This window comes from Tachyglossus aculeatus, unplaced genomic scaffold (genome assembly GCF_015852505.1).
Source record: "Tachyglossus aculeatus isolate mTacAcu1 unplaced genomic scaffold, mTacAcu1.pri scaffold_135_arrow_ctg1, whole genome shotgun sequence".
NCBI classification, from domain to species: domain Eukaryota; kingdom Metazoa; phylum Chordata; class Mammalia; order Monotremata; family Tachyglossidae; genus Tachyglossus; species Tachyglossus aculeatus.
Genome location: NW_024044862.1, coordinates 130,191 through 154,250, shown reverse-complemented (window position 1 = coordinate 154,250; position 24,060 = coordinate 130,191). Strand labels below are relative to the sequence as shown.

The window sequence follows — 24,060 nt, the reverse complement described above, 5'->3', positions numbered from 1 at the left end:
GGCCCAGGTCCTGACAGAAGAGGGTGAGCCAGGACCAGGCAGAAGAAGAAGAGGATTAACAGAAGTAGGAGGTCCACGATCTTGAGGAGAAGGAAGGCCAGGATGAGGAATACGAAGAGGACGTGGATCGAGGGAGGAGGAGGGCCAAAACTAGGAAGAGAAGGAGGCGAGCTAGATTTACGAGGAAGGCAAGTACCAGGTGGAGATCCCAGGAGATTCAGGATCTGGCCGAGTACGAAGGCCAGGGCAAGGCGGAGCTGAAGGGCCAGTATTTGGTGGAGGAGGATTACCAGTACCACGAAGAGTTGGAATGCCTGGAAAAGAATAAGAAGGAGGCCAAGACCAAGGGAAGGAGGAGTCGCAGGATGTAGCTGAGGAGGAGAGCCAGGACCAGGCAGAGAGGGAACTGGATAATGAAGAGGAAGAGGGTTAAGACCAGGTGGAAGGCGATAACCAAGACCAAGCAGAGGAAGATGGCCAGTGTCAGGTGGAGGAGCCAGATGGGGTAGGAGGGCCAGGACCAGGCAGTGGAGGATGGCCAAGACCAGGTGGATGAGGAGGGTCTGGACCATATGGAGGAGGGGTGCCAGACCCAGGCGAAGAAGGGGAGTAAAGATGAGACAGACGAGGTGGGAAAATGATGAATGGAAGGAGGAGGGCCAGGAGCAGGTGGAGGAGGAGGCCCAGGACCAGAGGGAAGTGGGTGGGTAAGCACAGCGCTTACTGTGTGCAAATCACTGACGAAGAGGATCAGCAGAAGTAGGAGGGCCAGGATCTGGAGGAGGAAGAAGTCCAGGATGAGGTAGACTAAGAGGACATGGACCGAGGGAGGAGTAGGGCCAGGACTAGGAGAAGGAGGAGGCGTCCTAGATGGACGAGGAAGGCAAGTACCAGTTGTAGGTCCCAGGAGAGCCAGGATCTGGCCGAGGACGAAGGCCAGGAGTAGCCGGAGAAGGAGGGCCAGTGTTTGGTAGAGGAGGATTACCAGTACCAGGAAGAGTTGGAGGGCCAGGAAGACAAAGAGAAGGACTGCCAAGACCAAGAGAAAGAGGAGGCACAGGACCTAGCAGAGGAGGAGGGCCAGGACCAGGAAGCGGAAGAACTGGATCATGAAGAGGAAGAGGGTTAAGACCAGGCTAAATGCGAGAACCAAGACCAAGCAGAAGATGAGGGCCAGTGCCAGGGGGAGGGGCCAGATGGGGTAGGAGGGCCAGGACCAGGCAGAGGAGCATGACCAAGACCAGGTGAGTGAGGAGGGTCAGGACATTGTGGAGGAGGAGTGCCAGGCCCAGGCGAAGGAGGAGAGTGAAGATCAGACAGAGGAGGTAGGAAAAAGATCATTGGGAGGAGGAGAGCCAGGTGGAGGTGGAGGAGGAGGCCCAGGACAAGACGGAATAGGGTGGGCTAGGACTAGGCAGAAGAAGAAGAAGAGGATCAGCAGAAGAAGGAGGTCCACGATCTGGCGGAGAAGGAAGGCCAGGATGAGGCAGACGAAGAGGACCAGGATCGAGGGAGGAGGAGGGACAAAAGTAGGAGAAGTAGGAGGCGAGGTAGACTGCGAGGAAGGCAAGTGCCAGGTGGAGGTCCCAGGAGATCCAGGATCCGGCCGAGGACGAAGGCCAGGACAAGGCTGAGCTGGTGGGCCAGTGTTTGGTGGAGGAGGATTACCAGTACCAGGAAAAGTTGGAGGGCCAGGGAAAGAATTAGAAGGAGGCCAAGACCAGGAGAAGGAGGAGGCGCAGGATCTAGCTGAGGAGGTGGGAAAGGACGAGGCAGAGAAGCAACAGGATCACGAGGAGGAAGAGGGTTAAGACGAGGGTGAAGGCGAAAACGAAGACCAAGCAGAGGATGAGGGCCAGTGCCCGGTGGAGGAGCTAGATGGGGTAGGAGGGCCAGGACCAGGCAGTGGAGAATGGCCAGGGCCAGGTGGGTGAGGACGTTCAGGACGATGTGGAGGATGAGTGCCAGGGCCACACGAAAGAGGTGAGTGAAGGTCAGACAGAGGAGGAGGCAAAAAGTTCATTTGAAGGAAGAGAGCTAGGAGCAGGTGGAGGAGGAGGCCCAGGACCATACGGAACGGGGTGGGCCAGGACCAGGTAGAAGAAGAGGACGAGGATCAGGAGAAGGAGGAGGGCCAGGATCTGGAGGAGGAGGAAGGCCTGGATAAGGCAGAGGAAGAGGACCTGGACCGAGGGAGGAGGAGGGCCAAGACTAGGAGGAGGAGGAGGCGACCTAGATGGACGAGGAAGGCAAGTACCAGTTGGAGGTCCCAGGAAAGCCAGGAACTGGGCGAGGACGAAGGCCAGGAGTAGCCGGAGTATGAGGGCCAGTGTTTGGTAGAGAAGGATTACCAGTACCAGGAAGACTTGGAGGGCCTGGAAAAGAACGAGAAGGAGGCCAAGACCAAGAGAAGGAGGAGGCGGAGGATCTAGCAGAGGAGGAGAGCCAGGACCAGGCAGGGGAGGAACTTGATCATGAAGAGGAAGACGTTTAAGACGAGGCTGAAGGCGAGAACCAAGACCAAGCAGAGGATGAGGGCCAGTGCCAGGTGGAGGAGCCAGATGGGGTAGGAGAGTCAGGACCAGGCAGTGGAGGATGGCCAAGGCCACGTGGGAGAGGAGGGTCAGGACCATGTGGAGGAGGAGTGCCAGGCCCAGGCGACGGAGGAGAGTAAAGATGAGACAGAGGAGGTGGGAAATAGTTTAATGGGAGGAGGAGGGCCAGAAGCACGTGGAGAAGGAGACCCAGGACCAGACGGATAAGGGTGGGCCAGTACAAGGCAGAAGACGAAGAAGAGGACCAGAAGAAGGAGGAGGGCCAGGATCTGGAGGAGAAAGAAGGCCAGGATGACGCAGAGGAATAGGACCTCCCTCGGTACCGAGGGAGGAGGAAGGCAAAGACTAGGAGGAAGAGGAGGCAGCCTAGTTGGACGAGGAAGGCAAGTGCCAAGTGGAGGTCAAAGGTGAGCCAGGATCTGGCCGAGGAAAAAGCCCAGGATTAGCCGGAAAAGGAGGGCCAGTGTTTGGTGAAGGACGATTACCAGTACCAGGAAGATTTGGAGGGCCAGGAAGAGAAAGGGAAGAACGGCCAACACCAAGAGAAAGAGGAGGCGCAGGGTCTAGTAGAGGAGGAGGGCCATGACCAGTCAGAGGAGGAACTGGATCATGAAGAGGAAGAGGGCTCAGACCAGGCTGTATGCAATAACCAAGACCAAGCAGAGGATAAGCGCCAGGGTCAGGTGGAGGAGCCAGATGGAGTAGGAGGGCCAGGACCAGGCAGTGGAGGATGGCAAAGACCAGGTGGGTGAGGACGGTCAGGACCATGTGGTGGAGGAGGGCTAGGCCCAGGGGAAGGAGGAGAGTAAACATAAGACAGAGGAGGTGGAGAAAAGATCATTGGGAGGAGGAGAGCCAGGAGCAGGTGGAGAAGGAGGCCCAGGACAAGACGGAAGAGGGTGGACCAGGACCAGGCAGAAAAAGAAGAGGATCAGCAGAAGTAGGAGGTCCACGATCTGGAGGAGAAGGAAGGCCAGGATGAGGCAGACGAAGAGGACCAGGATCGAGGGAGGAGTAGGGCCAAAACCAGGAGGAGGAGGAGGCGAGGTAGATTTACGAGGAAGGCAAGTGCTAGGTGGATGTTCCAGGAGATCCAGGATCTGGCCGAGGACGAAGACCAAGACAAGGCGGTGCTGGTTGGCCAGTGTTTGGTGGAGGAGGATTAACAGAACCAGGAAGAGGTGGAGGGCCAGGGAAAGAATTAGATTGAGGCCAAGACCAAGAGAAGGAGGAGGCACAGGATCTAGCTAAAGAGGTGGAAAAGGACCAGGAAGAGGAGGAACAGGATCATGAGGAGGAAGAGGGTTAAGGCCAGGCTAAATGCGAGAACCAAGACCAAGCAGAGGATGAGGGCCAGTGCCAGGTGGAGGAGCCAGATGGGGTAGGAGGGCCACGACCTGGCAGTGGAGAATAGCCAAGGCCAGGTGGGTAAGGAGGGCCAGGCCCAGGCGAAGGAGGAGAGTAAAGATGAGACAGAGGAGCTGTGAAAAAGATCAATGGGAGGAGGAGGGCCACGATCAGGTGGAGGAGGAGACCCAGAACCAGACGGGAAAGCGTGGGCCAGGACCAGACAGAAGAAACAGAAGAGAATCAGCAGAAGTAGGAGGTCCACGATCAGGAGGAGAACGAAGGCCAGGATGAGGCAGACGAAAAGGATCTGGATCGAGGGAGGAGGAGGGCCAAACGTAGGAGAAGGAGGAGGCGGGCTAGATGGATGAAGAAGGCAAGTGCCAGTTGGAGGTCACAGGAGAGCCAGGAACTGGCCGAGGACGAAGGCCAATAGTAGCCGGAGTAGGAGGGCCAGTGTTTGGTAGAGGAGGATTACCAGTACCAGGAAGAGTTGGAGGGCCTGGAAAAGAACGAGAAGGAGGCCAACACCAAGAGAAGGAGGGGGCAAAGGATCTAACTGAGGAGGAAGCCAGGAGCAAGCAGAGGAGTAACTGGATCATGAGGAGGAAGAGGGCTAAGACCAGGCTAAAGGCGAGAACCAAGACCAAAGCAGAGGATGAGGGCCAGTGCCAGGTGGAGGAGCCAGATGGAGGGCCAAGACCAGGCAGAGGAGGATGGCCAAGACCAGGTGGGTGAGGAGGGTCAGGACCATGTGTAGGAGGAGTGCCAGGACCAGCCAAGGAGGCAAGTGAAGATCAGACCGAGGAAGTGGGAAAAAGATCATTGGGAGGAGGAGAGCCAGGAGCAGGTGGAGGAGGAGGTCCAGGACCAGACAGATGGGGGTAGGCCAGGACCAGGCAGAAGAAGAAGAAGAGGATCAGCAGAAGGAGGAGGGAAAGGATATGGGAGAGAAGGAAAGCCAGGATGAGGCAGAGGAAGAGGACGTGGAACGAAGGAGGAGGAGGGCCAAACCTAGGAGGAGGAGGAGGAGGCGACCTAGATGGAGGAGGAAGGCAAGTACTAGGTAGAGGACCCAGGAGAGCCAGGATCAGGCCGAGGACGAAAGCCAGGACAAGGCAGATCTGAAGGGCCAGTGTTTGGTTCAGGAGGATTACTAGTACCTGGAAGAGTTGGAGGGCTAGAAAATGAACAGGAAGGAGGCCAAGACCAAGAGAAGGATTAAGCGCAGGTTGTAGCAGAGGAGGTGGGCCAGGTCCAGGCAGAGGAGGATCTGGATCATTAAGAGGAAGAGGGTTAAGACGAGGCTGAATGCGAGAACCAAGGCCAAGCAGAGGATGAGGGCCAGTGCCAGGTGGAGGTGCCAGATGGGGTAGGAGGGCCAGGACCAGGCAGTGGAGGATGGCCAAGGCAATGTGGGTGAGGTGGGTCAGGACCATGTGGAGGAGGGGTGCCAGGCCCAGGCGAAGGAGGAGAGTAAAAATGAGACAGAGGAGGTGGGAAATAGTTCAATGGGAGGCGGAGGGCCAGGAGCACGTGGAGAAGGAGACCCAGGACCAGACGAATGAGGGTGGGCCAGGACAAGGCAGAAGAAGAAGAAGAGGACCAGAAGAAGGAGGAGGGCCAGGATCTGGAGGAGAAAGAAGGCCAGGATGACGCAGAGGAATAGGACCTCCCTCGGTACCGAGGGAGGAGGAAGACAAAGACTAGGAGGAAGAGGAGGCGGCCTAGATGGACGAGGAAGACAAGTACCAGGTGGAGGTCAAAGGTGAGCCAGGTGAGCCAGGATCTGGCCGAGGACGAAAGCCAGGACAAGGCGGAGCTGGAGGGCCAGTGTTTGATGCGGGAGGATTACCAGTACCAGGAAGTGTTGGAAGGCCTGGAAAGGAACGAGAAGGAGGCCAAGACCAAGAGAAGGAGGAGGCGTAGGATCTAGCTGAGGAGGTGGGCCAGGACCAGGCAGAGGAGGAGCTGGATCATGAGGCGGAAGAAGCTTAAGACCAGGCTGAAGGCGAGACCCAACACCAATCAGAGGATGAGGGCCAGTGCCAGGTGGAGGAGCCAGATGGGGTAGAAGGCCCAGGACGAGGCAGTGGAGGATGGCCAAGACCAGGTGGGTGAGGAGGGTCAGGACCATGTGGAGGAGGAGTGCCAGGCCCAGGCGAAGGAGGGGAGGGAAGATCAGACAGAGGAGGTGGGAAAAAGGTCATTGGGAGGAGTAGAGCCGGGAACACGTGGAGGAGGAGGCCCAGGACCAGGTAGATGGAGGTGGGCCAGAACCAGGCAGAAGAAGAAGAAGAGGATCAGCAGAAGGCGGAGGGTTAGGATATGGGGGAGAAGGAAGGTCGGGATGAGGAAAACGACGTGGAAAGAAGGAGGAGGAGGGCCAAAACTAGAAGGAGGAGGAGGGGACCTAGAAGGAGGAGGAAGGCCAGTACTAGGTGGAGGACACAGGAGAGCCAGGATCTGGTCGAGGACGAAGGCCAGGACACGGCGGAGCGTAAGGGCCAGTGTTTGTTTCAGGAGGATTACTAGTACCAGGGAGAGTTGGAGGGCCAGGAAAAGAATACGAAGGACAGGACCAGGTAAAGGAGGAGGGACAGGATCTAGCAGAGCAGGAGAGCCAGGACCAGGCAAGGGAGGTACTGGATCATGAAGAGGAAGAGGGTTAAGACCAGGCTGAAGGAGAGAAACAAGACAAAGCAGAGGATGAGGGCCAGTGCCAGGTGGCGTTACCAGATGTGTTAGGAGGGCCAAGACCAGTCAGAGGAGCATGACCAAGGACAGGTGGGTGATGAGGGTAAGGACCATGTGGAGGAGCATGCTCAGGCGAAGGAGGGGAGTGGAGATCACACAGAGGAGCTGGGAAAAAGATCACTCGGAAGAGGAGAGCCAGGAGAAGGTGGAGGAGGAAGCCCAGGACCAGACGGATGGGGGTGGGCCAGGACCAGGCAGAAGAAGAAGAGGATCAGCAGAAGTCGGAGGTCGACGATCTTGAGGAGAAAGGAAGGCCAGGATGAGGTAGACGAAGAGAACCTGGATCCTAACCCTAACCCTAACCCTAACCCTAAACGCTAACCCTAAACCCTAACCCTAACCCTAACCCTAACCCTAACCCTAACCCTAAACGCTAACCCTAAACCCTAACCCTAACCCTAACCCTAAACCCTAACCCTAACCCTAACCCTAACCCTAAACCCTAACCCTAAACCCTAACCCTAACCATAACCCTAAACCCTTTCCCTAACCCTAACCCTAAACCCTAAACCCTAACCCTAACCCTTACACTAACACTAACACTAACCCCAACTCTAACCCCTAACACTAACCCTAACCATAACAACCCTTACCCTAACCCTAGCCCTAAACCTAACCCTAACCCTAGCTCTAACCCCTAACCCTAACCCAACCCTTAACCTAACCCTAAGATAACCTACTATTAATTCTGTTTTTACCTAACAACCTACTTTTAATGCTAACAGCCTGCTTTTTAATCTGTTTTTAGCTAACAGCCAATTTTTTAGTCTGTGTTTATGCTAACAGCCTGCTTTTGAATCTGTTTTTATCTAACAGCCTGTTTTTAAAGCTAACAGCCTTCTTTTAATGCTAACAGCCTATTTTAATTTTAAAACACCCTACTTTTAAATGGTAACAGCCTGTTCTTAAAACTTCCAGTCTATTTTAATGCGAAGAGCCTACTTTTAAATCTTTCACCTAACAGCCTGCTTTTAAAGCTAATAGCCTACATTTAAAGCAAACAACCGACTTTTAAAGCTAACAACCTACTATTAAATCTGTTCTTATCTAACAACATACTTTGAATGCTAACAGCCCAATTTTGAGCCTGGAATCCAGTTCTGACCTGTGGCCTTGGGACCTGAAGAACAGTGTCCCAGAAGCCTGGGGGCTGAACAGTCCAGGGCCGACGGGTCACCCTCTCTCCGCCACACCCATAGACTCTAGTGGCACTCCAATCTAAACCCCGCCCCAACTCCCTACCATCCCGCTGGCTGAAGGAAAGTCAGGCCCCACCCCTCGGGAAAGAAGTGGGAGTTTGACACCGGCTCGGTCCTGTCCCCACCGTCCCAGAGTCCTGGAGTTAGAGTCCACACCCAGGCTGGCCTCCATGCTCCCGGCGGCGGCCAAAGCAAAACTGGGGGATCTCGGAGAGGGCCGAGTGCCGTGAGCCACCTTCCCTCACATGGCTGTCTCGGGACGGGATTCTGTCCATTCGTCTGGGACCAAAACCCATGGCACGTCCCAAGGCAGCCCCCGCTTCTCCAGACCCGTCGCCCCAGGACCGTCCTGATGCCACTTCGTCCTCCTAGGTTTCTTTTCTCCCACGGGGTGGGGGCCCTCAGAAGAAGAATGGTTCATCGTTCTTTCTGTCTCTGTTCGTAGGTGTTCAGGAATCTGCGGGTCTTGGACGAGGAGTCGTTTTTCAGGGCTTCAATTTCTGAAAAGGAGTGGTAAAGAAGACGTGTGATGCAAGGCAGTCCTCCACTAGAAGCTGTTCCCCTCCCCGACTTTGATCATGCCCCGGGGACATGGGAAGAGTCCTCCACTCCCCATCCAACTCCAATCTCCTGAGCCCATAACTTCCCCTTGCCTCGTTCTGTCCTTCTACCACCACCCTCCCAGGGCTGCGGAGATGGGAAAGCCTGAAGCACGAGACAGAGGAAAGAAGAAGACAGAGAAATCAATCCGTCAGTGGATGGTATTTCCAGAGCGCTTACCATGTGCAGAGCACTGCATTAAGCGCTAGGGAGAATATAGTCAACTAGAATGAGCAGACAGATCTCCCAGCCCATAAGGAGCTAGCAGTCTAGGGGGAAATAGCTGCTAGAGGCTCAGAGGGCCAGCATTCAGAAAGGCGAGTGAAAGAGAAAAGCAAGACAGAGGAGGAAGCACAGAGCATGGCGAGAGGCAGAAGAGAGAGACAGAGAGACAGAGAGAGAGAGAGACACAGAGAGAGAGAGAGAGAGAGAGAGAGAGAGAGAATAGGGGACAGATGGAAAGGGTGCGTGTCTTTGTTAGGACTCACTCTGGAAAATGATTGTGAACGTCTTGTCGGAGAGGAGCGCGCTTGCGGGATACAGAGTGATGGTGTGTACTGTGGGGAAAGGAAACAAACCATTATTTTCCTCGTTTGTTTGCCCATCCATCCGTCCACCCGCTTCCCGGAAGGACGGCTGGAGAAGGACTTGGCTTCCATATCCAGCCCCCGGAGTCAGGGAGGAGGAGCCAAGAGAGGCCTCCTCTGGGATCTGGCCAGAAAAGGGGTCGGGCCAGATGGTGTGGCATTACTTCGTTGGTTTTTAGTTTGTATGCTTGCTTGCCCTCCACTCCCCACTCACCGAGGAAGACAACGGCCGCAAATTTCACATCTGGTTGGATGCAGTTGGTATAGGCCAGAGTTTGGGACAAGAAAATGGGATGGAAGTCCCCAAAGTTCTTCATCTGGGCAGAAGGAGAAGGAGAGTGGGAGACCCCAACCCATCCCCAACCTCCTTGACGATGCGCCCCAACTCTCCAACTTCCACTTCCACTACAGGACACGGGGCTCTCAACCTCCTCCTGGTCCCTTTCGCAAATCAACCCCTCTAGACGGTAAGGTCATTGCGGGCCGGGAACGTGTCTACCAACCATTCAACTGTGCTCTCCGAGGAGCTCGGTACAGTGCTGTGTACAGAATAATTACCCAACAAATCCCACCGATGTGCCCCGCAGGAGGGATCCGCGCCCACAGTTCCCACCCCAGACCCAAGGACACCCCCTCCCAGCCCCCATCCATCCCTGACGTACTCACCAATGCCGTCCAGATGGTACCATAGGCCCTGATCTCCCTCTCTTCCCACCTCAACTTCCATCCGACGACTCTGGAGTGCCTCCAGCCAATATTCTGGGCCAGCCAGAAGAATGTATATCTGGCTTTCTGGAAACACAAAACCCGAGGGGGTGGGTGTCAGGGGGCGGCAGAGCCCCGGACCAGGGGCCCAGAGAGGATGGGTACTGTGGAGGGTGGGGGAGCCTCACTTTGGCCACTGAAGGGTGCTCGTCCTTCAGGTGGAAGAGTACGGGGAGAAGGCAGCAGATCAGCTTCTGATGGAGACGGGATTTTGGAACCATCACACAGCTGCTGGCCACGGCTGCCAGAAGCTCCAGGGCTGCCACCCGCACTTGAGGTCTGTCCTGAGGAGAAATCCCCGGTGGAGTGTGTGGGAGGGGCAGGAGATGAGGGGAGGGCTGCGGGCACTGGAGCCGGGGCTGGGGACCCCAGGGCAGGGGCAACGTAGGGACTGAGGTCTTCGGGGGGAGAGTAAGGAGTGAGGACATCACCGGCAGAGGAGGGGACGCAGTGCCGGGCGGGGGCGGGGGTGAGCCGTGGCTCACCCCTTCCTCCAGGAGGAAGGGGAGCTGAGCAAGGAGCACTGGGCTCTGAGGAGACGAGGGCAAAGAGGGCGAGGGTGAGGCCGTCCGCCCTGAGACGGCTCCCCTGGCCCCTCGATCCCGGGCCCCCACCCGGACTGCCCACCCCCGGGCCGCCCCCGACCGCTCCCGGGAGTCCTTTGTCGCCCCGCTTCCCCTGCCCGATTTGGGCCCTCCCCGGGGGCGGGGTGCTCTCAGAGACTGTCCGGGTCCCGGGCTGGTGTTCCCCCCCGGCCCTACACCCTATGGGGGTGGCCCTAGGGCTGGGCCCCTGACCTTGTCGTGGTTGAGGGGCAGGCTGGTGAGGGCCTGCAGGCTGATGACTCGCACCACGGGGTCGGTGTCCTTTAGGCCGTCCCGGAAGATGAACCGCACGACCTTGGGATCCAGGACAGTCTTCATGCCGGGGGTCCAGATCAACTGCCACAGAAAACCGTGTCTGCGCCTGGACCGCGTAGCCGAAGGGGGCGGGAGTCTGATGCTTGGGAAGGCGGAGCCGGGACCCGCAGAGAGGGGGCAACGAGTGCCAAGCTCTTTGGGACGGGGGGCAGGGACCAGTACCTCCCCGCTCGCCTCCAACCTCTGCCCACCCTCTCACCCGGGGTTCGGGTCCGGGGGTCTCTGGCTGAAGGTGACAGTGCTCACCGCGGATCCGAGCCGTCTCTCCGGGGCCCTAGACCCCTGCTCCTACCTCGGCCAGAAGCCCCATGGCCACATTCCGGCCCTGCGGGTCTTTCTCCTGCAAAGAGGTGCCCACCATTTCCATGAGTTCGGCCACCATCGGGCATTTGCTCTGGACCAGGGTCCGGTGGGAAACAGCCCCACAGGGCTGAGCTCAGAGAGGAGTCCGGGAAGCCCTGGGGCCGGAGAATAGGAGTTCGGGGAGGGACAAGGGTAGGGCAGTTAACTGCGGAGGCTACTCCCCACCCGCTCGTCCAGACCAATTTCTTGGGGGATCCTGCCCACCCCGTGTCACACACACACACACACACACACACACACACACACACACACACACACACACACACACAAACACACACACACACACACACACACCTTGTCAGAAGGGCCACGGCCTCCTGGAAGGTGTTGAGGGATGAGAAGAGGTGCCAGCCATCCTGCAACTCCATGGCTATGAAGCTCTGCCAACATCCTCTGGTGGACAGAAGCCTCCTCAGGGCCTCCAGGGCCGTCCTGAAAGCAACGAGGGTTTGCGGGTTCAGGGCGGGTGGGTGGTGCGAGAGGACCAGAGGGTGTCCGTCAGTCCTGCCGATTCTGGGCATGTCCCAAAAAAAAGTCTTGTCCTGTCACAGGCAACCCCTACCTCCAGGGGTAGGACACACGAGAACTGGCCTCCAAATCCCCCATCCTTGCCGTGTTTGGTCCCCAGCCCAGCAGGGACAATCTGGACCAGGAGCTCCCTGGAATTTCTGCCATCTCCGGCCTCCCAGACCCACGGCCCATCGGCTCCCCGGCCTCTTGAAGCCCCCGGCCCCAATTCAGACTCCTCGAAGGATCTGTCCGGTGATCAGGGGATGAGCCATCCGCAATTGGAGTATCTCCTTCACGGGTCCCTCTCCCCCAGCTCCACATCCCTCCGGTCGCTCACCTCCAGGGACTTAGGGCAGAGGGGACGGTGGGCTCCACGGCCAAGAGCACTCGTTCCCCCACCAGGCCCAGCTCCAGCACATACTGGATCTGGATGATGAAGGCCAGGAAGAGCTGGGGGAGGAGTTGAGCCACAGCCTCCGAGTACTCCACAGCAAAGAGAAGCTCATATAGCATGTTCACATCCTTGTGGGGTGGCACAAGGGCTCAGCCAGAAGTTCCCTCCAACCCGACCTGCCCCCTGGCCTCTGTCCACGGCTCCCTTTGACCCCACAACCGGGGCCCACTCTGAGCCGAAGCCCCGGGCAGGGATAGGCAGCACCCAACTCTGTGGCCCCTCTAGGGCCTTGGCCCCCTGTGCCCTCGAGGACAGCCCCCGACTCCCACCCCTTGCGCCCTGGGCAACCTCCCCAGGCAGCGGGGGATGGGTCGGAGGGAGTGGGAAGAGGTGGGGCAGGGGTGGGGCTCAGTGCTAAGGGCTGCGGGCTCCAGCCAGGCCTGCCCTTCGATCCGTTCTTCTGGGTCTCACCGCGATGGAGCCTCGGGTATGCCTCTCCCACCCGGTCCCGTTGCTCTCCTCAGGTAGAGGTCGTACCAACACTCTACGGAGCAGTTCCCGCATCATTCAGGAGGCGATGGAAGCATCCGCCCCGACAGATTTCCAAGCCTCAAGGACCTGCCTGTAGAGCCACAGCCCAGACTCAACTTTTCCCACCTCTCCCCAAGCAGCGGCCCCGGATCACGCCCCAGAGGGGACCAAGGCATTGCGGGGGACCCTGGATTGCAGCCTTGGGGGCCTGGGAATCTCCCCACCACTCACCTGCCTGCACCTCCGACCCAGGACCGGCCCCTCAGGCAGAGACCAAGGAGAGCCGAGGCCCCCAGTCTCCATAAAACTGCCGGAGTTCGCACTAGGCCCCCACCCCGGAGGCATCCGGTGTCGTCCATCCCGGGTCTGTCCCAGCTGGGGCCTTTCCGTCCCGAGGAGCTGGGGGGGCGATGGTGGCCGTACCTGTTCAGAGGTATTGAGTACTCGAGGAACACCTGCACTGTCTCCCGAGTGTGGTGACAGGCCAGCAGGGCCAGGGCTTCCTTGAAGAGGGTCTTCCCAGCCTGGGGGTCGGAGGAGATGTGGTGCTCCAACACGCTCCTTGCCAGGTCGGCCGCCTGTAGGTCAGTGGGGAGGCAGACGGTCAAATTTGAACTCGAGAACCCCGCCAGTCATCCCTTCCCGCCGTGTCCCCCACTCCCACCGACCCCCCCTCCGCCCCCACCGCACGAACCCTGCCCGGCCCGGCCGTCTGGGCTCCAAGCAGTAAAGGGGTGAAGGCCCCACCGCCTCCCAGGCCCAGGTCTGCTAGTCTGGCTCCAGTTCACAGAGCAGGGGACCGGAAGTGCTGGCGAACTGAGTGGGGAGAAGCCGAAGAGGGGAGAGCGAGAGACTCCCGCTCCTCAAGAACCTCCAGTGGTTGCCTGTCCACTTCCACATCAGGCGGAAACTCCTCACCAGTGGGTAAGCACACCACCACCTTGCTCCCTATTTCCTGCTGATTTTCTATGGCGACCCAGCCCGCGCACTTTGCACTTCTAATGCCAACTCCCTCACTGTACTTACTGTATTCAAGGTACTCACTCTACCTCCATCTCATCCAGACTTTGGCCAACCTATCGCCCATGACAGACCTCTGGCCTGGAACGCCCTCTCTCCTCAGATCCGACAGGCAATGACTTACTGAAGGCACATCTACTCCACGAAGTCTTCCCTGACTAAGCCCCCCCCCCCCCTTCTCCCACTCGCTTCTGTGTCACCATGACCTGCTCTCTTTATTCATTCCCCCAGCCAGCCAGCCAGCCAGCCCCACGGCACTCACGTCCATATCTCTCATTTTTTGCTTTCTCTTACTATCTGTCTCCCCCCTCTAGACTGACAGCACATGGTGGACAGGGAATGGCTTCATTTGCTGTTATATCGGACTCTCCCATTCGTTTAGTACAGTACTCTGAACACCGGAAGTGCTTAAAAATATGATTGACTGACTGATTCTTCCTGTTCTTGGATGTTTAGTATTGTTCACTGCCCTTATAAAACTCCCATTTTTAAAAATTTGATAGACTCATAAGTAGATATTCCAATGAGCCCTGTCCTGTGGAACGATTTTGAGTATTGACGCACAGCGCTACTGCTCGTTCAGCTGGGCGTAACCGAAAATAAATCAGGATTGGGTATTCGGAAAACTATTTTGTGTGCACACCACCACGATTCCCAGGGCGATTCCACGATTCCACGATTCCACGATTCCACGATTTCACCTGCATCGGTACCCTAAGAAGTTGTGTTGTGAAACAGGGACATCAATAAATAGTACAGACACACGGGAAGATAGAAAATTAGGAAAATGTAGGTCTCAGAATGCCTAATCCTTTGGTTTCCAGATCTGGAAAAATTGCCATTGCAGATAAAACGTGCCAGTTTTGTGGAGATGACAGATGGGGAGAAATGATATGTTCACTTTAGTTATTGATTCCTATTCGTTCATTCCTTCACTCAGTCATTCAACCGCAGTCATTGAGCGCTTACAGTGTGTCCGACACTGTACTAAGCGCTTGGGAGAGTAAACTAGAACAACCAACAAACACATTCCTGCCCACGACGTGCTTACAGTCTTGAGGGGGCGACAGGAATTAATATAAATCAGTAAATGATAAATAGATAAAAAGTAAATCAATTACAGTTCTAAGCATATTCATACCGATGTGCCGGGGGGATCAGAGTGAAGATGAATGAAGGAGCAAGTGAGAGCGGCACAGAAGGGAGTGGGAGAAGAGGAGAGGAGGGCCTAGTGAAGGTAGACTTTTTGGAGGAGAAGGGTCTTCACTAAGGTTTCGAAGTGGGGGACAGAAAGTATCTGAAGAAGAGAAGCAGCGTGGCTCAGTGGGGAAAGCCCGGGCTTGGGAGTCAGGGGTCGGAGGTTCTAATCCCGGCACCACCACTTGACAGCTGTGTTACTTTGGGCAAATTACTTAACTTATCTGTGCCTCGGTTACCTCATCTGTAAAATGGGAATTAAGACTGTGAGCCCCAAGTGCGACAACCTGATAACCTTGTATCTATTCCAGGGCATCATCCCCGTCAGCTCTTCCGTACATTCAACTCCCTTCTCAGGCCCCCGGTTCCTCCCCCTTCGCCTTCCCTCACCCCCAAATATCTGGCCTCCTACTTCATTGATAAAATTAAATCCACCACGTCCGACCTCCCCAAAGTCACTCCACCACCTTCTCCAACCCCTCGGCTCTCAACACTCTCTGCTACTCTCCCATCCTTCCCAGCGGTATCCTCAGAGGAGCTCTCCTCCCTCCTCTCAAGTGCTACTCCGGCCACCTGTGCTTCTGACCCCATTCCCTCTCATCTTATGAAATCTCTCGCTCCGTCCCTTCTCCCCTCCTTAACTTCCATCTTCAACCGCTCACTCTCCACTGGTTCCTTCCCCTCTGCCTTCAAACATGCCCATGTCTCTCCCATCCTAAAAAAAAAACCCCCTCTTGAGCCCACCTCACCTTCTAGTTATCGCCCCATTTCCCTCTTGCCATTGCTTTCCAAACTCCTTGAAGGAGTTTTCTACATGCGCTGCCTCGAATTCTTCAACAACAACTCTCTCCTGGACCCCCTCCAGTCTGGCTTCCGTCCCCTACGTTCCACGGAAACTGCCCTCTCAAAGGTCACCAATGACCTCCTGCTTGCCGAATCCAACGGCTAATACTCTATCCTAATTCTCGTCGACTCTCAGCTGCCTTCCACACTGTGGACCACCCCCCTTCTCCTCAACGCGCTATCCGACCTTGGCTTCACAGACTCTGTCCTCTCCTGGTTCTCCTCTTATCTCTCCGGTCGTTCATTCTCAGTCTCTTTTGCAGGCTCCTCCTCCCCCTCCCATCCCCTTACTGTGGGGGTTCCCCAAGGTTCAGTTCTCGGTCCCCTGCTGTTCTCGATCTACACTCACTCCGTTGGTGACCTCATTTGCTCCCACGGCTTCAACTATCATCTCTACGCTGATGACACCCAAATCTACATCTCTACCCCTGCTCTCTCCCCCTCCCTCCAGGCTCGCATCTCCTCCTGCCTTCAGAACATCCCCATCTGGATGTCTGCCCGCCACCTAAAACTCAACGTGTCCAAGACTGAAATCCTTGTCTTCCCTCCCACACCTTGCCCTCTCCCTGACCTTCCCATCACTGCAGACGGCACTACCATCCTTCCCGTCTCACAAGCCCGCAACCTTGGTGTCAGTCTCGACTCCGCTCTCTCATTCACCCCTCACATCCAAGCCGTCACCAAAACCTGCCGGTCTCAGCTCCGCAACACTGCCAAGATCCGCCCTTTCCTCTCCATCCAAACCGCTACCCTGCTCGTTCAAGCGCTCATCCTATCTCGTCTGGACTACTGTATCAGCCTCCTCTCTGATCTCCCATCCTCGTGTATCTCCCCACTTCAATCCATACTTCACGCCGCTGCCCGGATTGCCTTTGTCCCGAAACGCTCTGGGCATGTTACTCCCCTCCTCAAAAATCTCCAGTGGCTACCAATCAATCTGCGCATCAGGCAGAAACTCCTCACCCTCGACTTCAAGGCTCTCCATCACCTCGCCCCCTCCTACCTCGCCTCCCTTCTCTCCTTCTACAGCCCAGTCCGCAACCTCCGCTCCTCTGCCGCTAATCCCCTCACCGTGCCTCGTTCTCACCTGTCCCGCCGTCGTCCCCCGGCCCACGTCATCCCCGTGGCCTGGAATGCCCTCTCTCCCAACATCTGCCAAGCTAGCTCTCTTCCTCCTTTCAAGGCACTACTGAGAGCTCCTCTCCTCCAGGAGGCCTTCCCAGACTGAGCCCCCTCCTTCCTCTCCCCCTCGTCCCCCTCTCCATTCCCCCGTCTTACCTCCTTCCCTTCCCCACAGCACCTGTATAAATGTATATATGTTTGTACATATTTATTACTCTATTTATTTATTTATTTGTTTTCTTTGTACATATCTATTCTACTTATTTTATTTTGTTAATACGTTTGGTTTTGTTCTCTGTCTCCCCCTTCTAGACTGTGAGCCCACTGTTGGGTAGGGACTGTCTCTATATGTTGCCAACTTGTACTTCCCAAGCGCTTAGTACAGTGCTCTGCATACAGTAAGCACTCAATAAATACGATTGATTGATTGATTGATTGACTGGCACATTGTAAGCGCTGAAGGAATACCATTACAATTACTTTTGTTGTCTGTCTGATACGAAAGAGGGCGGGCATTCTGGGCCAGAGGGAGGATGTGGGCGAGAGGTCGACGGCGAGATAGAAGAGATCACAGTAAAGTGAGAAAATTAGCGTTAGAGGAACGAAGCATGCTGCCTGGGTTGAAGTAGAAGAGAAGCGAGGTGAGGTAAGAGGGGACAAAGCGATGAAGTGCTTTAAAGGCCAGGGTGAGGAGTGTTTGTTTAAAACAAAGGTGGATAATAATACAATAATAATGATGATAGAATTTGTTAGGCGCTTACTATGTGCAAAGCACTGTTCTAAATACTGGGGGGATACAGGGTGATCACGTTGTCCCACGTGGGGCTCACAGTCTTAATCCCCATTTTACAGATGAGGTAACTGAGGCTCAGAGAAGTTACTTGACTTGCCCAAGGTCACACAGCAGAAATGTGGGGGAGCTGGGATTAGAACCCATGACCTCCAACTCCCAGGCCCGTGCTCTTTCCACTGATAAGCTCCAGCTGGAATTTCTTGGGGAGTGGGGAAACATGGTCTGAACGTTTTTGCCGGAAAATGTTTCAGGAAGCAGAATGGAGTGTGGACTGGAGTGTGGAGAGAGAGGAGGCAGGGAGGTCAGCAAGGAGGCTGTTACACTAATCAAGGAGGGATAGAATAAGTGCTTGCATCAGTGTGATAGCCGATTGGATGGAGTGGAAGGGGGGGTGGGGGGCGATATTGTGAAGATAGAATTTAGGGAATTGATTGCTGGCTGGACTGTGTGGGTGGAAGGAGATAGTGGAGTCGATGCTCATGCCAAGGTTATGGGCTTCCTGTGCCCATCTTCCAGGAATTTTTGTGATATTTAGCATTCCATTTTCTGTTGAGTTTCTTTTTGTGAGGGTGGGACCCTGCATATATGGGTACACGGTGGGTCTCCAATTTAGACATGGCAAATGAGAGAATGCCTTCCTGTCTGGGAAGTCCTCAGCCTAATGGTTGAGCAGCCAAAAAAGGCACAATGGGCTTAGGAAAGGATATGGAGAAGGCAAAGGTCCAGGAGCTTTCTTGTGTGATACAATTACCTCCTAGAGCCCCACCTTTAGGGAAATGGGGAAGTAGCCGGAGTAGTATTTCCCTGTGGGAGCAGGGGGAAGTGACTACCGCCTAACTGTGACTTGAGGAGAGTGAGGGAGGTCTCAGGTGACAGACAGCCCCAAGACCAGGAAACCATGGAGCATCCCCAAATCATTTATTGGTCGTCATGTCCTTCTCCCGCTTCTAGACTGTAAACTTGTTGGGGACAGAGAATGTGTCCACAAACTCTACTGTGTGGTACTCTCCCACGCTCTTAGTCCAGTGACCACTCGATGGATACCATCGATCGATGGTGCTGGCTTACATCAGAGGGACTGGCTACAATCAGGGTTCATTGTATTGGTTAAACACTTGGCATGTGGCAGTCACTGCACTTAACGCTGGTGTAGGTGCACGACTAACGGGATGGATACAGTAGCTGTACCACATAGGGCTCAGTGTCTTGATCCCCATTTTTCACATGAGGGAGCTGAGGCCCAGAGATGTGGAGTGACTTGCTAAGATCACACAGCAGCCAGGTAGCAGAGCCAGGATTGGAATACAGACCCTTCTGTCTCCCAGGCCTAAGGTCTAGGAGACACTGGGCGACTCTGCCTCTTTCTGTGACTTGTGTCACACCACTGTGCCTTGTGTCTCTCAGTTGGTCTACAATCCCGAGCCCCCCACCCCAGCATGCCACTTATTGCCTGACATCAAAGGTAAATCCCACTCCCAGCCCCTCCCTCCTCAGACCCCTCCCTCCCCCCACCCCCGGGTTCCTACCTGATTTTCGAAGGCTGTGTTCACCTGAAGCAGTATGGAGAGTATCCGCATTGCCTGCCCCACCCTGGTCAGGTTGGGGCTCCTCAAACAATTCAGGACTTGAAGGGAGAGATTACTCACCTGGGGCGAGGTTAGGTTCCTGGTCCAGGACTGGTGGGAGGTTAAGAGGGAGTCAAGGAGCGATGGCACATTCTGACCACTTAATTGTAAGAACAATGATAGCAATAATAATAATAGTACTTGTGACATTTGTTAAGAGTTTACAGTGGGCCAGGCACTGTATAAAGCCCTGGGGTGGGTCCAAGCAAATCGGATTAGACGTAGTCCCCGTAGCACCTGGGGCACACTTTGTCAATCCCCATTTTCCAGTTGAGGGAACTGAGGCCCCGAGAAGTGAAATGACTTGCCCAAGGTTCCATAGCAGACAGATGGCAGAGCAGGGATTAGAACTCGTGGCCTTCTGACTCCCAGGCCCCCTGGCCTATCCCCTCCCCACTCCCGCCTCACAGAGCAGGGAGACCCTCCTCTCCCCACCCTTCCCCCAGCCTCACCCCCCCCCCCCGGCCCCGGAGAGGCCCAGGCCCAGAGGAATGACCAGGCCCAGGGAGTGCTGGCTCTTACCACCAGATCGCCGTGGGACTGGGATCCGTAGAGCTCACTGAGCACGAGATCAAAACTCCACTCTGGGAAGGAGGGAGAAACCCCGCGGTGAGAACTTGCTCAGTGATGATGATGATGGTATTTGTTAAGCGCTGACTATGTGCCAAGCATTGTGTCTGGGTCTCTTTGTCCCCTGCCCCCAGTTCCCTTCTCCAGACATCCCGCCAGCTCCAGAACATTCTGAGGACGGGGCTGCACCCGGCCCCTCGCAACCCCCCTACCAAAAAAAAAAACCAAAAATCCAGGCCTCTGCACCCCACCCTCCATCTCCTCTTTCTATTAACTTTGGTTACGGTACTTGCTATGCGCTTACTCTGTGCCAGACACTCTATTAAGCGCTAAGGTAAACAGAAGGTAATTGTGTTGAACACAGTCCATGTCTCACATGCGGGCTCACTATCGATCCCCATTTTCTTGATGAGGTAACAGAGGCATGGGGAAGTGACCTGACTTGCCCAAGTTCACCCAGCAGACAGGGGCAGAGCTGGGATCAGAACCCAGGTCCTTCTGTCTCCCAGGCCCGCACTCCGTCCACTACCGTGTCACAGGTTCCTCACCATTGCTCATCACTTCCTCCTTGAACTCTGTGTCCTCGGGGGCTGGAGCGACCCGGGAGGTGCTCATCACTTCCTCGTTGAACTCTGTGTCCTCGGCGGCTGGAGTGACCCGGGAGGTGCGGGCGAAAAGCTTTCTGAAATGAGCCTTTCGGTCCCATTCCAAGAAGCGCCGCATCCTGGAGGTCTCACTCGCAGAAAAAATTCTCTTGTAGCAGTAGGAAGAGTTGAAAGAGAAGGAGATGTAAAAGGGGGTTGAAAGAGGCTCCTGGACTGGGGCACCTACCTCTCCCAGTCCCCGGCCTCAGCCTCCCCTCGAAGGTTAAGAAAAAGGGGGGGGGGAGGCACCTCCAGCACCTCCCATAACTGCCGCTGCCCTCCCCTCCTCCCCTCCCTTTCGCCTCCTCCCTTCTCCTGCTTCTCAGCCCCTGTTTCCCCTCGGCCCCCAGCCCCTAGCCCCAGACTGGACCCCCGCCCGTTCCCCTTCTCTTGCCCTCCCAGCTGACCACATCCCGGGCCCACGGACACAAGAGTGGACTGACAGGATGAATCGAGACATTCCGCTGATCGTTATCACTCGACGCTACTCTACTCTGCTCTACTCTACTGTTCGCTAATCTAACTAAAGTCCCCTTCCCTAGCCCAACAATTCCCCCCCTCCACCTAGCCCCTCTCTAGCCCCCCTCCCTAGCCCACAACAAGCCCCCCGCCTCTTCCTAGCCCTCTCCAAACACCTTCCCTCAACAAATAAACGAAATCCTTCTCTCTCCTCTCTACGTTCCAATCTACTCTCAAGCTCCGAACCACCAAACTACCACCGAAAGCACCACTAACTCTTCAACCACTACCAACACCTCGGCCAACGGTCCAATGAACACTTCCCGTCCCCAACGGGCAGACCCCTCGCGCCCGGGCTCTGACATCAGTAGTACATCGCAATCGGTTGCCTGGCAGGGCTCAAGCCCCTCTACTTTTCGCTCCCCCGCCCCTCCTTTCCTCCTCACGGTTCCCCACCCAAGCCCCACCCAACCTATGGTCTCTGACCTGCAGTCTTTGTCCATGTGTCCTGAGGATCTGCCTTTTCCCGGCTTTCTTTGTGGACTGTGCCCCCTGCCCCCCCCCGCCCCCAACACACACACACACATACATACATATTCTAGAATTTGAGCCCGTTGTCGGGTAGGGACCATCTCTATATGTTGCCAACCTGTACTTCCCAAGTGCTTAGTACAGTGCTCAGCACACAGTAAGCGCTCAAGAAATACGATTGAATGAATGAATTAAAGAAGGAAAGACATAAATATACTAAAGAAACAGATATAATATATTCATATAATAATTACATAATATATTATATTAATATATTAATATAATGGAAATTATACACACACGCACATATATTATAGAGATATGTTGTGCCAAGTTGTACTTCCCAAGCGCTTAGTACAGTGCTCTGCACACAGTAAGTGCTCAATAAATGCGATTGAATGAATGAATGAAAGGAGACACATATACGAAACAGATATATTAATATAATAATTAAATAATATATTTTATTAATATATGAATATACTGCAAATTATTTATACACACACATATATATTCTAGACTGTGAGCCCATTGTCGGGTAGGGACCGTCTCTATATGTTACCAACTTGTACTTCCCCAGCGCTTAGTACAGTGCTCTGCACATAGTAAGCGCTCAATGAATACGATTGAATGAATGAATGAAAGAACGAAAGACATAATATACTAAAGAAACAGATATATTAATATAATAATTATGTAATATACTAATATAATGTAAATCACACACACACATATATTCTAGACTGTGAGCCTGCTGTCGGGTAGGGACCGTCTCTATACGTTGCCAACTTGCACTTCCCAAGCGCTTAGTACAGTGCTCTGCACACAGTGCTCAATAAATACGATTGCGTGAATGAATGAAAGAAGGAAATACATAAATATACTAAATGAAGAGATATACTATATAAATATAATATTATCATACTAACATATTAATATAATGTGAATTACACACACATGTGTGTATATATGTGTATATGTGTGTATATGTGTACAGAAATGTGTGTATATGTGTATATATATATGTATGTGTGTGTATATATACACATACATACATATCAATCAATCAATCGTATTTATTGAGCACTTGCTGTATGCAGAGCACTGTACTGAGCGCTTGGGAAGTACAAGTTGGCAACGTATGGAGACAGTCCCTACCCAACAGTGGGCTCACAGTCTAAAAGGGGGAGACAGTGAACAAAACCAAACATACTAACAGAATAAAATAAATAGAATAGATATGTACAAGTAATGTAAATAAATAAATAAATAGAGTAATAAATATGTACAAACATATATACATATATACAGGTGCTGTGGGGAAGGGAAGGAGATATGTATAAGTGTGTATATATACATATATAGAGAGAAGCAGCGTGGCTCAGTGGAAAGAGCACGGGCTTTGGAGTCAGTGGTCATGGGTTCAAATCCCGGCTCCGCCAATTGTCAGCTGTGTGACCTTGGGCAAGTCACTTAACTTCTCCGGGCCTCAGTTACCTCATCTGTAAAATGGGGGCTGACTATGAGCACCCCGTGGGACAACCTGATCACCTTGTATCCTCCCAGCGCTTAGAACAGTGCTTTGCACATAGTAAGCACTTAATAAAAATGCCATCATGATTATTTTTAGACTGTGAGCCCACTCTTGGGTACGGACGGTCTCTATATGTTGCCAACTTGTACTTCCCAAGCGCTTAGTACAGTGCTCTGCACACAGTAAGCACTCAATAAATGCGATTGATTGATTGATTGATTGATGTGTGTGTATATATACATATATATATATACATATATGTATGGGTGTCTATATACATAGATATGTATGTGTGTGTATATATATATATATATATATATATATATATATATATATGAATGTTTGCATATATATGTGTTTGTATGTGTCTGTGTATACACAAACACACACACACACGCACACACACACACACACACACACACACATATATATATAAAACCAAGGTCATGCGCAGTGTGGGAGGTGAAGCACGTGGGCTGGGCCCGTCTCCTTCCAGCCTGGCGGGGAGCGCCTGAGGGGACGCGCGTGCGCGAGGGCACGAGGCCGGCGGAGGAAGGAAGAGGGAGAAGGGGGGCTCGGGGCCTCTGGTTTCCTGCCCGGCCGCCCGCCGTCAGCCGCCACGTTGGTTGCTAGGAGACGTGGTGTCACCGGAAGCTGGGCGCGGGCTAGGCCGAGGCCAGGTAGCCGTGGCCCGGCCTGGCCCGGCCCGGCCCACGGGGTGAGGGGCCGTTGCCCGGAAGAGGGCCGAGCGTGTCCGAGGGGCCCACCGACACCGACACCGACACCGACACCGACACGTCCCCGCTTCCCGCCCGGCAGTGCGGGCCGGCAACATGTTGGGCCCCGGGCCCCAAGCCTCGCCAATGATCGGGGGCGCCCGCTGCCACTCCTGCTGCTGCTACTGCTACTGCTACCGCTACTGCTGGCCGGGCCGGGACCAGCGCCCTTCCGGGGCTGGGAGACCGGAGACCTGGAGTTGTTCGACCTGGTGGAGGAGGTCCAGCTTAACTTCTCTGACTTCCTGGGTGTGCAGCAGCTACGGCCGGGCCCGGTCGGGGGCTGCCACCAACGTGCGCAGCTCCCCCTCCCCACCCCCTGCCTTACCCCCTTCCCCTCCCCACAGCACCTCTATATATGTTTGTACAGATTTATTATTCTATTTTACTTGTACATATTTATTCTGTTCGGTTTATA

At 54.6% G+C, this 24,060-nt stretch overlaps 1 protein-coding gene across 1 annotated transcript; it reads right to left on the bottom strand.

The window, feature by feature from the left end:
• Positions 1-8,275: 8,275 nt before the first annotated feature.
• Positions 8,276-20,421, bottom strand: LOC119922982 (maestro heat-like repeat family member 5). The gene is given in 15 exon segments (XM_038742582.1): positions 8,276-8,358; positions 8,947-9,015; positions 9,260-9,362; positions 9,712-9,837; positions 9,939-10,094; positions 10,302-10,340; positions 10,608-10,751; positions 11,023-11,160; positions 11,384-11,525; positions 11,941-12,125; positions 12,469-12,619; positions 12,952-13,106; positions 19,030-19,179; positions 19,651-19,712; positions 20,247-20,421. Coding segments are annotated over 15 exon segments (1,878 nt in total).
• Positions 20,422-24,060: the final 3,639 nt, after the last annotated feature.